This window comes from Plectropomus leopardus, chromosome 6 (assembly GCF_026936395.1).
Source record: "Plectropomus leopardus strain MGB_pleo_1.0 chromosome 6, ASM2693639v1, whole genome shotgun sequence".
NCBI lineage: Eukaryota > Metazoa > Chordata > Actinopteri > Perciformes > Serranidae > Plectropomus > Plectropomus leopardus.
The window spans coordinates 23934527-23949393 of NC_142181.1; the positions used below are offsets into that span (position 1 = coordinate 23934527).

The 14867-nt window shown below is 40.1% G+C and overlaps 1 protein-coding gene across 2 annotated transcripts in view; it reads left to right on the top strand.

Annotated features, from left to right (window-relative positions):
• The first annotated feature begins 1430 nt into the window (after positions 1-1430).
• Positions 1431-14867, top strand: part of arhgap32a (Rho GTPase activating protein 32a) — a 34133-nt gene continuing 20696 nt past the window's right edge. The window contains exons 1-5 of one of the 2 annotated variants that reach the window (XM_088079046.1): positions 1431-1770; positions 11272-11385; positions 12250-12355; positions 13566-13657; positions 13927-14011. In XM_088079046.1, the coding sequence (XP_087935172.1) occupies positions 11297-11385; positions 12250-12355; positions 13566-13657; positions 13927-14011 (372 nt within the window). In that variant the 5' untranslated portion in view covers positions 1431-1770; positions 11272-11296. The remainder of the gene's footprint in view (positions 1771-11271; positions 11386-12249; positions 12356-13565; positions 13658-13926; positions 14012-14867) is intronic. The other variant, XM_088079048.1, reaches the window with a different exon arrangement.

Genomic DNA, 14867 nt, shown 5'->3' on the forward strand with positions numbered 1-14867 from the left:
TTGTTTTATTATTATAATTATTACTATTAGATGGGAGCAGTAACTTGGCTTCAGAGATGCTAATACATGTTTAGCTTTTCCCCTGTTTGCAGACTTTATGCCAAACAAAACTAGCTATTTTCATGCCTCTAGGTTCATGTTTTAACAAACAGATATAAGCATATGTTCCCAAAATGTCCAAGTCCTATAGCTGGTACAATTGATAAAAGTGTAGCTAATTTTAATTGAGCTACTTTATAAAGTGCAGTGTGGTTTGATGATTTGTATTAATAATCTGAATCTGTAAAGTAACAAGTGACTAATTTGATCTATTAAATGTAGAAGAGTAAAAGGTACAATATTTGCCCCTGAGATGCAGAGGTGTAGAAGTATAAAGTGACAAAAAATGGAATTCCTCAGGTACAAGTAGGATACCTCAAAATAACACTCAAAGTCCAGTGTGTAGGATTTAGGGGGATTTGGTGACATCTAGTGGGGAGAGTTACAGACTGCAACTAGCTGAAACTTCATGTTCAGTGTTCATTGTTCAGGGAGTTTTTACCGGGAGCCAAATTATCTAAAGCGGTCTCCTTCTCCCCAAAACAAACGTACTAGGGGATTAAAACCGATAAACACACTGAATAAAGCAGTTTCAAGAAACAAGCCAGTGTTTTCCCGAAAACGCAAATGGTGCTGTTTAGAGCCAGTGTTTAGTTTGTCCGTCCTGAGCTACTGTAGTAACATGGTGGTGAAACATGGTGGACTCCCTATGTAGATACATGTAAACAGCTCATTCTAGGATAATTATGCACGACTATTCTTATTTTCAGGTGATTACACACTAAAGAAAACATACTTATTATATTACATTAAATTTTTGCCAATATACCAATATATCCCTTTAAATCCTATACACTAGACTTTAGTACTGTATGTGTGTATTGAGTTTTTGCATCACTGAAAAATTATTGGACTGTTGCTTTAAGAAGCTGCAACCAATGATAAGGGGGATTTACTTGATTAAAAACACAAACGATTGAACGACTGTCAAAATATTTAGAGATGAATCTTCTGTTAATTTAATAAATGTTTAATCTTTTGATTCTGGGTCCCAAAAAAATGTAATTACAGGCTCTTACAGGGACCACAAAAGCGTCCCTGTGGCCCCCCAGCAAAAAGAGCACTATATGGATTTCTCAGTGTGTACTTTAGTGGACAGGCACAATAAGATGATGTATTTGGATGAAGTGATTTGAACACCAGGTTTCACTCCTCTCACTGTTACCACCCCACCTACACTACATGGTTATGTAATTCTGTACCAAGCATTACCTAACACCACACAACTTGCCAGATGGGGCTCCTCAGGCTGCTGAATATCATCAGACAGAGGGGGGGGGGGGCTCATGCATATACCCTCACGCCTGCTTCACATTCAGGTCCTTGACATTGAAAAGGTCTGGGAACCCCTGGGGCTAAAATATCCCAGGCGCGGGCACGACACCAGTTGTGCGCGCTCCCGGCGCCGAGTGCAGATTCACAGCAGTCAGACAGACAGAGAGACAGCCGGCCAGCCGCGATGACTCCCACACTGCCTCAGCGATGTCGCACCCGAGAACAGTTTTTATCCTAAAAAACATCTACCTCAGATGATCAGCTGTGAGTCCGCGCGTGTGTGTCCGAGAAAAGCGTTTCTGCACTGCGATGCTGACAACATGTTTGCTCGTCGAGAAGCTCAGCGCTGTGCAGCATAGAGGAGGCGGCAGAGTGGAGCAGCGTGCACACTTACAGGTAGGCTGCTAAACTGGGATTGTCACTGAACACCACGTACTGGTCAGATCTTACAGGGTTCTGCCGTCGCGCTGAAGGTGTCATCTCAACACCCGATTTAGGCTCGTTTTTCATCGATCAGCCAATAAACATTGGGTTGCTTAAAACATCGCGTGTGTTTGCATGTGTGGTTTTTTTTTTTATGGCTGACCGGAGATCTGTCAGGCCCAACAGGTCAGAGTACACAGGTGGTAAACTTTTCATACTGGTTCCCAGTTTAGTTTAGTGTGCTGGTGGTGTGTGTTTGGTTGCATCACAGGTTATGAAAACAAATCTGAGTTTATCTGTCAAGGGGATTTTGGAGCTGCTTTTCTACGAATGCAGTGGGTGGGCACAACATTTTAAAGGCCTGTGTAATCTATTGGAGTAACAAGCCCTGCTTAAAGTGCTGCCAACAGTATGGGATTTTGTACATATTTATTTTATAATTTTACATGTTTGTACCTTTTTATGATGAAGCTATTATTATTTTTGAGGCTGCACATTGTTGTGTTGCTCTGCTGAATGTCATTACTGTATGACATATGTAATGTATTACTGTAGCCCAGTGATGCACCACCCGTAGGCCAAAGCTGGCCCCCAATAGGGTGCAGGGTGGCCCCCCTGACCATTTTCTAATTCACAATAAAAATCAAGTGTTTCATGCAGGGAAACATCATATCTGTTGTTTTGTGCTTTAAGTATGCATCAGGTGCCAGAATACATACAAAAGTATCAAAAATAGAGCTTGTTTATCAAAAAAAAAAAGTACCAGTGCAGGATTTCATGCCAGACTGAGGTCAGCTAAGCCCCTAAAGTCCCCAAACCCTAGAAATGTCCTAAAATTCTAGAAATGCCGCAAACTCCTAGGAACTTCATAGAGTCCTTCTGAAATCCTAGAAATGTCCTAATGTTCTAGAAATGTGCTAAAATCCCGGAAACATCCTTAAATCATGGAAACATCTAAAAGTTGTAGAAATGTCCTAAAATCCTAGAAAACATGCTTAAATCCTGGAAATGGCCTAAAATCCTAGAAATGTTGTAAAATCTTAGAAACATTCTAAAGTCGCAGAAATGGCCTAAAATCCTAGGTTCTAAAAAGCTGTAGTTGCCAGTGGCTGTACAACGCAACTTGTTGGGCAACTATTGATTTCCAGGAAATCTTCTGTTTTAACCATGTGTGAGACTACGTTATAGTTTATGGCTAAATTGCGTGATATTTGATCAGTGCAGAGACTTGCCAGCGCTCAATGTAGCACTTTAGGAACTATATATATAAAATGGCATTAAAACATAGTAGAATAACTTCACTTTACACTTTGTTAAGATACAATATTTACTTATTTATGCATTACAGAAATAAGACACTTTTATTTTTAAAGTAAACATCCTTTTTTACTTAAAAACCAACAAACTATCTTAAAAAACCATACATTTGCATTATTTAAAATGGCATAATTTCTCTCAATATGAAACATATCAGTGCTTGATAAGGATATTTTGTGTTTTTGTAAGTTTGGTATTCATTCAAAATAATCTTCAGAGAAACTGATTAACAATATTGATGACTATTGCATCACAACATACTGTAAAGCCTTAAATAGAAAATGGGAGGATAATAGAATATGTACACATTAGGCATTTCATATTGAGCTGAAATGATTAGTCGTAAAGGATTGACAGAAAAGCCCTCAAAGTAGTAAACCTTTCTGCAATCAAATCATAGTTTCAGTCATTTTTAAACCATAAATTCCAAAAAAACCAGTGGGTCCACTTTATAAAATGTGAGAATTTTCTGCTTTTCATTGCCATATGTTTCAGTTAACTGAATATCTCTGCCTTTTTCCGTGTCAATCCAACAAAACAAGCTACTTGATGACATACAGGGTTTTAGGATGGACTTTTTTCATATTTTTTCTCACTATTTAAATGGTAAAATAAATCCAGAAAATAATACATTTAAAGACAGAAACTCATACCTCTGTTATATTGCAAAGCCTGTACCTACACTGTGAAGTACTTTTATGTGTGTAGGAGTGTGTAGGGACAAAATAATAGGCACATGTTTGATATTATATGATGTATTGCAATACAATAACACAATCACAGCCTCAAAAAGTACAACAGTGTAGAACATGAGCTTTACAAAGATGGTGATTGTTGCAGGGAAGTTGTAATGGATTGCGTTAGACTGAGCAGGTGATCTAGTATCGCTCTGCGGGAGTTTCTGTGACAACCAACATCGCGTTGGTGAGCGAGCAGCGCAGCGGTGACGCTTCATCCTCCAGCATTACGGTCATATTCCTAAAATATTTGTCCCACTTTCCTCTTATTCTTTCTCTTGTTGCCGTTTGTCTGTTCTAGAGGAAGTGAATTTGTACTTAAAAACAGAAAGGCCTGTACTCCACTGTAAGGCTTAGGTGACAGATCGGCTTGTTGATGAATATTTGGGTCTTTGTTGTCTACAACTTAATCGCCCTGCTGTTCACCCTGCTTTCTACCCTTCATCTGTGACCCTGATGGTTGCAGGACAAAGATTGAGCTCAGACAGCGACTCAGTGTGAGATGAAATAAAGTTAATCTCACTCTGGTCGATTTCAAGAAGATTATAAGGTCACATGACCCATCCTCCTCCTCCTCCTCCTCCTCCTCCCTCAAAAAGTAAAATGAGTGACAAAGCTCCAGTAAATATGCTTGATTTGAACCATTGTCTGCGTTGTGGCTCGCTGAGAGCGCACGCAGCACACCGGCTGCTGTCTCAGTCCTGCTAGATTTAAGCAGCGACGAGGTCATTGCTTCGGGCAGATTGTCAGTCTGATGGCGATGATGACGATGTGTCAGAAGATGTGGTCAGAGGTTCCTCTAAGGCTTCATTTTCTCCCTCCGCGTGCTAACTCATCCTCACTCTGGAGGAGCTTCAAGTCACGGTGGACAGGAGAGAGGTTACCATGGCAACCACAGGCCTTTCTCCACTGCGTCTCCCTCGCCTGTGTTGACTGCATTCCAGAGCTCAGAATGAGAGCATGAAACCAACTTTACACGGGTCGGTCACATCCTCTGAGGGAGGAAGATGTTTGTGTTTCAGAATCATGACATGTGTAAGCTACGGTACATACCTTTTATAAAAGAATAATCATTTTTGTCATATTCGTCAGTGTTTCCCACAGAATTCGAATGTTTGTGGCTGTAGTTGATGGCCGACAGTTTCAGCAAATATGACAAAAAGTTTGTTTTTTTTTTAAAAAATGTATTTAAGTTACCAACTACAGCTTTACGGTGCAATTAAAGATGCTGATATCATTTGTATTTCATTTGATAATTGATAATCACCCAACGCGTGAGCTCTCCTCTGCTCTGTAGAGCATTATATGGTCTTTGAGCTAATTGTTTTAGTTTTTTTAGTAAACTTTGGTTTACTGTTGCAGCTCTCATCTGCATTGTCAGTGAAAAAGCTGTAAATCAACTGTAGGCCTTCTACTTTGAACAAATGCCATAAAAATTGAGGCTGGGACATGGTCTTTGACCCAATGGGGATCTATGGGGTCTGACGCATGTCGAAGGATTACAGCAGATGGGAAATAAAGGGATGGTGTGCACTCAGGTGCTCTCTGATCATTTTCAAATAGAAAGCATTTGTTCATAGTATATTATTAATGGTCTTTTAAATAAATTGCAGACTTTGTATTCTCAACAACATCTAGATTTTTTTTCATATTAAATATATTCCAACCCAAGGCTTACTGCAGACGCCTCAGTGAAAGAATCAATCATCCTCTTTTTTTTATCATAGTACAACTAGACCAAACTTTACTGCGCATTTGACAAACCCCAATGATGTGAAACCACGTCCCTGCCTTCATTTACTAGCCTTGCTCAAATATTTTCTTCAGGAGTCAAATATTTTCCTCACTAGTTAATGGAGAGCAAAACAAAGCTAAAAGGAGAACAAATATTGGATTTACATTCACTTTTTGAACTCAAACACATCTCCAAATGAATGCTAATGTTGCTCCGTATCTGCTGGATGTGTAAATAAGCAACTGTGTTTACAGTGTGTTTTCCACAAGTGGACAAAAAAAATCTGCTATTTCAGGATTAAGTCATTTGTTTTGCATTAAGACTGCAAGTCAACACAATATTCAAGGCCTTTGTTATATACCAGGTGATTTTGGGATGCTTTCATAATGTGTGTGCTGTTGGTGGTGATACATGCAATGAGCTGCTAGACTTTTGTAAAATGCCCAAACCAGTCACTAAAAGAGGTGCTGTGATGCACTGCGTTCCTGCCAAAATCCTAAAAAGTGTTTTGATGCTGTTTGATATATTACCCAGCACTACTGTAACTACCCCTGCTGACCAACTACACTTGGACCCTATGGACCTTTTTTTTTCTTAACTTTCTTTACATGGCCTTGTTCATTTGTTTATGTGGGGTTTTTTTTTATTGTTTATTTATTTGAATGTAGGGTTTTGTTTTGTCAGTTTTCGAATAGCATACAGTGTAAGTGGCTTTATACCAGATGATTTCCTTTTTTTTATTTAATTAAAAGAAGATATATTTTAAAAAAGTCTGCAAGTAACCTGCAGGGATTTAAAACTAAACACTTCAAGGTTCAGAAATTTATGTTACACCCTCCTCATCTCTCCCAGCACATCACGGCATTTGCAGCTGCCTTATAAGAGAGGACAACCAACAGAGATAATGACAAAGCAGCCATATTATTACTCACCTTATTATTACTTGCCACAATACATGCTCTAATTAGCTAGCTTACATTTCTATTGTGACAATCTGACTTAATGTGTGTCATTTATAGCCCATCTTAAACAACGTAGGTGTAGATGTTCATAAAAGAAGCTGTATTTGTGATACAGAAAATGGGTAAATGGCAGTTTCTCCTTTATTTTCTCCCTCCTCTCATATGTGAAGAAGAAGCTGTGACTCACTCAGACGCATCTGCTGTGTGTTTGCAGCCACAACTACAGTATGTAGGCAGCCATTCTTCATGTCCGAGCACCGGCTCATACCGGCTTCATAAACAGTGCACAAGATTGTGTAGGCTGCCCTATTTTTCTTAAGAAATGGCATGTAGGCCATCAGATACCAGGGCAACTTCCTTCTGTGCTGCCTCAGTCTCCTGACATCAGAGCAAAGTCTTGCTCTTTTAAGTGTGACAGGTAGATGAATCATTTTTGTTTAATACTTCCTGATGTGAAGTGGTGAAAAGATGTTTTCTGCCTCATTTACAGCAGTTGATTTTAAGCCTTCTAACATTAAATTTGGGGATTTAATGGCTCCTGGTTTGACTTTGCTCTGTTTTTCTCTCCTGTGACATGGCACAATGTGTCATGTGCCGTCCATTTTTCTCTGCCATGCAGAGCAAGATCACCTCCTAATATTATGACCTTTTTTTTTTTACAAAAAAAAAAAAGTGATGGCTTCATCTTTTTATAGCTCAGTCTATTTGGGGCATTTCCAAAATAGTCTTCTTTTGTGGTGTTTGCTACAGTAGAACACTGTTCCTGTGTAGCTCTCTGTTGTCCTCAACTCGTCTCCTCGCAAAGTCATCACATCAAAACGAAAAGCCAGGCAGGAAGCTCTTAAAGCACGCAGCCAGCGAGCCTCCTCTGCAAAGTAAAGTACAACATGTCCCTACACTTGACAACACTCGCTGATGTCTGATGTGGTACAATCAACAAGGTCAGGCGTTGCACTGTGTGCCATGCAACATTTCTTTTTTATCGGGGGGAATGCAGTCGCAAGGAATCTCTGCCCTACATTAGCGCCACATAGTCAAAATATTGTTAACACAGTGAAGATAATGGCCACATCTTGATGACGGTGCTTTGTTTTTCTGTTCTCCTACTTATTTAAGAGCCACTAATTAGACTACAAGTATTCCTAATGCTTCCAGTTCTGCATTCTTCTGACTTTCCAAACACTTTTTCCCCAAGTGACCCTCACAAAACAGCACTTATGATGTTACACTACTCCACATTAAATTAGTTTGCTCTGTGTGTGTGTGTGTGTGTGTGTGTGTGTGTGTGTAATGCGCTGGCTCTCCTCTGGCAAGGTTATGGTGTCTATTAGAGAGGAGATCCAGCATGAGATGAGGATAGAGGGGAGTCTGATCTGGCCTGTATTCCTGCCTGCTCACATTCTGCTGAGTCAGGAGGTTTTGTGGAAGTCAGTCAACTCAGTGAGGCTACGAGCCAAAGGGGCTGGTGGGAAACTGCTACTACAGCAGCGGCCGAGCCGGATGAATGTACATGTTACTGCTTAGCAGACCTGCTTAGGGAAGAGGTAAAAGTGCCTCTTGTTAATCGGAGGGATTTTTTTAATGATGTGGCAGGACCTCTGAGGTGAGACCTGTTTTTGTGCACTCATGCCCGAAGTTACTGTTTAACGCCAAGCACCCACATGTGTTAGGAGGCTGGTTATGGGAAGACTGCAGAGGAACATTAGGAAGAGTCTAGTTTCGCTTCATCAGGACTTTCCCTCTGTTTGTTTACAGCACATAAAGACAAGAGCAGTGATAATGGACTCTGGTACAGAGTGACAGTTATAGCGGCTGTCACAGTGTCAGTCTTCTCGTGGACTGAATATGGACACATAAAGAAATATATTTATGACAAAAAGAAAGTTGGTCAATATCAAAATCGAATAGAATAGAGTATCTTTATTGGCATTGTACAGATAAATGCAGAAATTCATTTGCACTGCCTGAACGGGGCTCAAATAGAATAAAACGGGGGCTTCAATATAATAAAATAAATCAATAGACAGTAAAAGAGAATAGTTAGGTTATATCTCACATGCATACCCATACACACACACTGGTTCAAGCATACATACACAGTATCTACAAATACACTATATCAAAGTGAAAGTATTGCACATAGAGTATTGCAAATTATTTTTCCTGTGTAATACATTGGACTTTTTGTAATAGTATATCAAGGGAGAAAAGGAATTGAACCAATACTAGGAGTTTAGCGAAAAATTGAAGAAAAGTACACAAAAACATATGAACCGGTCCAGCACTGTTGCACCAAATTTGGTCCCCATGCGTAAGCAGTGTCTGTAAGTCCCCTCATCCCTCAGCTCGTCATTCACGTCTCTCTTGTGCACCTTTATTTTTTTTTTTAGTTAGTTTGCTGTAGTAGTAATAGTAGTAGTAGTAGCAGTACAGTAGTATGGTAGTGCACATGCGCAGACGTGCATGCAGACTGTTGAAGTCGCTCCTGCTCGTTTTCTAACTTTTTCCAGCTTTAGGCCATTTTATTTTATAGTACTTGTTTTTTTTTTTTTAATCAGTAACTTGGTAAGCTTTGCCCTTTCTAAACATGCTATCGGAGAGAGTTCTTGTTTGTTTTTTCACCGTGGAATTGCTCTACAATTTTTTCTTTCCTATTTTGGAAACCAAATTTCCCTTTCTTCGTAAAAGGCATGACAGTGCACGCTGGTGCTCCAGCAGCAAAAGTGGTCAATCGCTCAGCTTTAGCTACATTTCGAGATGAATCGTAGCTCAGGGGCGGACTAGACCATTTTATGGGTTGAGTGGGGCCTGGGAGCTCCTACTATTTTTGAAGTAAGTCTTTCAACCAACAGGCCAATTTTAATTTAGTTATGGTACTAATTCCAGGAATTTTGAGGACCCCCCCACCACAGTGCCCCTGAACAGGTTCATAAAGGTAGTATGTGATGGTGTGCTACATGACCCCTGATTTTGTGTGTGTCGGTTAGTTTGCAGCAGTGTGATTAAAAACAACAGTATTCAGGAACATGTATCATGTGAGCAGTGCAGCACGGGAGCTGGGGCTTATCTGCGTTGAGTTAGCATGTTCTCTCTGTGGGTTTCTACAGGTGCTCCCACAGTCCAAAGACATACAAGTTAGACTAACCGGTGATTCTAAATTGCCTGTGAATGTTGTCTGTCTTTATGTGTAAGCCACTCCACCTCTTGCCAAATGTGAACCATAGATAACCACCATAGATAATGAATAGATAATAGATAATGGATGGGCATCATTTGAGAGCCATAAAAACTCAAAATCTTATTATTATTTTATTTTTTTAATGATGCAAGACGCATCTTAGTTTTTTTTTATATTCAAAGATATACCATGCAAAATTTTCCTAAAAACAATGTAAAAACACACACAGAAGTAATCCTTCTTAATCATCACTTATGACCCACATGAAGTGTGTGGTGGTGTATTCTTCTGCAAAGACTCTGCCAGTACTTTTCTTATTTTTTTTGTGTTTGAGGCCTTTATAGCCGTGTACCCCCACAACGCTCAGGTGAGGTCAGGGCTTTATAAAAAACAACCAGGGATCAGACAGCAAGAACTGGCATCCTAGAGACACAGCATTGAAAAAAACAAAAAAACAAAGCACAAATATGGTGAGGCACAATGCCAAACAAGAGTGGATCTGGGGTTGGTTTTTACTTCACTTTTTCTGGCAGTGAAATATTCCAGTGGTGGTGGTGCTAGCTGACACAGTGGAAGTGGTTTTTTTTTTAGATATACATGTATAGTTCAGAAAGCTTCTGACATCACCACCATCTTGAATAATTTGGGAGAAAGCTGTGTTTCATGGCAGGGTGCTAAATTATTGTATTTGGTTACCAAATATAAACCTAGGGCTGGGCAATATATCAATATTATATCAATGGCATGATATGGGACTAATGTGATCTTAGATTTTGGGTATCTTAATGTCATCTGTGTTGTCTTTTCCTGGTTTAAATGCTGCATTACAGTTATGTGATGCAATTTATCAGAACTTACCAGACTCTTTTAGCTGTTCTATTATTTTCCTTTACTCACTATTGATAATGGGGGTGAATATTTTGTGAAAGCACCAAAAGATAACCCTACAATATCAACACAATGTTGATATTAAGGTATTTGGTCAAAAATATTGTGATATTTGATTTTCTCCATATTGCCTTGCTCTATATGAATCTCATTGGTTTTTATGAAATGAAATGAAAACCAGCTCCTATTATGTAAGGCAAAAACCCATTGTCCAAGTTTCAATTGCTTACATATTTGAAGTGAGCAAAATAGAAACATTCAAAACTAACAACCCTCAACTGCAGATGTTATCCAGGGACATGGACTGAAGGCGCTCTGACAATCATGACATTTCCTTGACAAAGATATGAGTATGTTTTTGTTCCCAGCTAAAACCTGTCAGTGCTCTGCTAAAAAGAAGCTGATGTTCTCGTGAAAGCATCCTTTCAATTTGCAGCCTGACATGCATTATCAGCGAGCCAGCTCCCGGCACTGTAGCATGATGTCATCGCAGATTACAGTCTGGGCTCTGTGGATCGTAGCCTTTAGAGTCGCGCTCTCTGCAGCCTCAAGTGGGTTTGCCGTCTGGCGGCTTCATTGCATCGGACTCTTCCTCCCATATTCTTCTAACCACACTACGCTCTCTTGCTCTCTCCTTCTCCCTCCCACTCTGTACAGCGGGCTGTTGCAGTCAGGCAGCATCATGGAGGCTGGATGTGTGGTTGCCGCGGTGATTGAGAATGCTGCCTCAGGACCCCAGGGTGAACCAGGAAGTAGTGACGTCCTTGAGGGGTGAGTTACACTCTTTTTCCTGCAGTTTCATAAAAGCTGAAAAGAATGATGAAGAAGCTTGTGTATTTGCATTTGAAAAAGATGAATAAAAACAGGAGCAGGGCTAAAATATGACCTTTTTTCAGACAGAGGAAAACTGTCCCTGTTTAAAGCTCCATTAGTTCCAAAGCTCACTGTATTTCATATGATTTCACATTTCATCTATGTCATTAGGTGTGTCACTGTGGATCACATTAAATTACACTGTGTGTCCGTGTTCTCTGCCTCACGTCCTGATCTCATCACGCTGAATCACTGTGACAAATCCAAGGCCTGTCTCTGTCTTTCCCTGTCTTTGTTGCTCATAAAAGTTGTGCTGAATGAACCTCACCCTTCACTCCCAAGCACATTGAGTCACATTTCAAGTGAAGGTTTTGTGAAGCACTCCCTTGTGGGTGGATTGCCTTTATGGCTCTCTGAATAGTCAAGCTTTGCTTTCCTGAGCGTGCATAAAAGACACCATGGTTTTTGTTGTCACTGCCGTAGAAAGAGATGCTCCTTTTTTTCATCTGTACCAAGGACTTGTTCTACTTCTGATGGGGAAAAAATGGTTGTTTTTCATGTTTTGTTAATGCGTTTCCTCTTGGATATTAGACATTTAAACACCACAGACCTAATACATGTTTTTTTTGGGCCATTCTGGTGCAATGTCATGATTTGAGCCCAAACCACATATTGTGAATTCATCTCCCACACTTGCTCCCTCTGGTGTATTTTCTGATAACTGCACGTCTTATTGTAAACCTCAGACTGCATGGATTTTAGCCTTAAAAAATGCCACTTTTGTTGTGTTTTAATTCTTGCATTGCCTGTCTGTGTCTGCAGAGATGCGCTACCATCTACTGACCTGGACAAAGACGATGCCTTACCTCATGCAACCAACAGTAATCCTCCAGAAGACAAACAGCCACAGGAGACATCCACTGCCATGGTACACACCCACACACACACACACACACACACACAACTCTGACTCATCACAAACACACAAATACACACCAATGGACACGTAGTTCACTTCTTCCCTGAGGCGGCATTGATTGTGTAGGTGATTCACACCATGATGTCACCACATCATGATGTCACCGAGGTCATATGGCACTCATGTGGGAGTCAGCAGTCTGGGTGATGAAGGTGTGAACAGGTGTACAGCTGTATGTGAGGTTGCGTTTAGGTAAAAGTGCTTATAACAATATTGTCACGGACAAGTGATGTCGTCACCTCTCCTGTTGAGATTTCTACTGGTTACTCCACTTTTATGCAAATATCCTCCACAGTGGCTCTTTCTTTGCATCCTCACCTCTGTGAGGACATGACCCTCCTGTGTTTGAGGTTAACGTCTCTTGGATGAGTAACAAAACCTGCAGCTTTTATTATTTATGATATTTATAACTATAAATCATAGACAGACATGTCTTAAGAGCAACCTTAATGTTTGCAGATTCATTTTGTGTAAATAATGACATGGCCTGACGTAATGTAACATAATGTAACAGCATGATAGAGCATATCTCAGCATAAAAACGTAACATAACTTTACAGTAGCACAATATAATATTGGCATTAAATAACATAACATACCTTACCTGGCAAAAGCATAACAGTAGCATAACGTATGATTTGCATGAAGTAACTTAGCACGGCATATATAAGCAAAACATAACACTATATAATGTAACAGTTAAAAACATAATCTTAGCATGAAATAACATAGTAGTGGCATAGCATACCATAAACATGAAATACAAATAGCTTAGCTAATCTTATATAAGCAAAAAATAACATAGCATTGCATAACATAAGAAGACATGATATGAGCATTCAATAACATAATATAGGTTAAAGGTGTACTATACTATACATATATTTGTTTGTATACAGTAACATGAGTAAAAGTAAAAGTGAAAGCCAATCTCAGATTCACTCTCGTTTTGGAGCATGCTTTGTCAGCTAAAAGTGTTACAAACATATCCCGGGCTCCCCTTTTTTATTTTAATATCAGATGTTCAAATTTGTGTCTCTCGTCTTACAACTACTGCTTCTTAGCGACCAGCGTAACCATTCCTGACCGCAATCACCTCTCCATCAGTCGTCCTGTGACTGACTGACGCTTATTGATGTCTACTTTCTCTGTTTGACAGGTGAAGACTGATGAGATCACAGAACACCCAGCCGAGCCCCTCCTGCGCTCCTGCGTCAGCACAGCTAGCATGAAGGTCAAGAACATGAAGAAGTAGGTGCTCCCCGAGACAGCATTGCTGCTATTATGGGCTGTAAAACAGGGCTCTTATCCAGGCCAGTGAAATGAGGACCTATAAAATGACGGCGGCGCAGACAGACAAGTCAGCCTGCTGCATCTCCAACCCTGTTCCCTCACCGATCGACCTAATCTCTCTTTCTTTTCCCTCTTTGGCTTTGCTTTTCTCTCCATCACGGTGTCAGTGTGGTGAATACTGATGAGCGGCTATTGTGCTGTGTGTTTTTTTTTTGTTTTTTTCAAAGGCTGACGTTCCCCAGAGGTCACTTCCCCAGGTTGGCAGAGTGCGCCCATTTCCACTATGAGACTGTTGACTTTGGCAATGTTCAGGTGAGCCCTAAAAATAATCACACAGTGACTTCTGCAGCAGAGTTACTACGTTAAGTAATTCTGTCTTTGGCTGAAGTTCAATGGCCATTTTGGGTGAATTGCTACAGAAATGCATCGATTCTGAAATGCAATGTGGCAGCTGAGTCAATGTCCTCATTTGTTTCTTCTGGTCTTCATTGTATTTTCCTTCTTTTTCCTTAAATGTCCCATCAGAGTGGTCAGTGTGTCAATTTTATCAGGAGACCTATAATACAAGGTTCCTATGGCCATGAAGTTCCTGAAAAAGTTACAAATTATGAAAACTGGTTTCCAGGCCAGAACTTTTTGGGAAAGTTTTGAAACTGTTTTTGGTTATTTTTAAAATATGTTCATAAAAGTCCCAAAACATGTCTAAGATTATGCAAAATATGTTACTGCACCATGTGACTGTTGATTGGATTTTCAGTTATCTGTCCCCCAAAAAGGGGGCGTGGCCTTGATGTTTTGAAAAGTAGCGGTTTTTGCCGGTCTGATCTTTTGGCATTTGAGGCTGGTTGGTGGCAGAAATGTCTGCTTTGTGAGTAAAAACAGCGAGCACTAGCAGTTTGTTCATTTGCAAATGCCTGGGAGGAGCATGTTTTTTTTTTTGGAAAAGTTATGAAAATTTCTTGGTGAAAATGTGTGGGAACCCTGATAACATTTGAATTTGTCCAGAATAATACCCCGACATGCACAAATCATTATGTTTTCACTGTTACAGATTTTATTAGTCCCATTCCTATTAAAGACATGAGCCGACTCCAGCAGCGTGCTAATCCTCTGCATTACAGTATATTAGTGTCAGACTCATCTGACCTGTAAACCTGTGATCCTTATT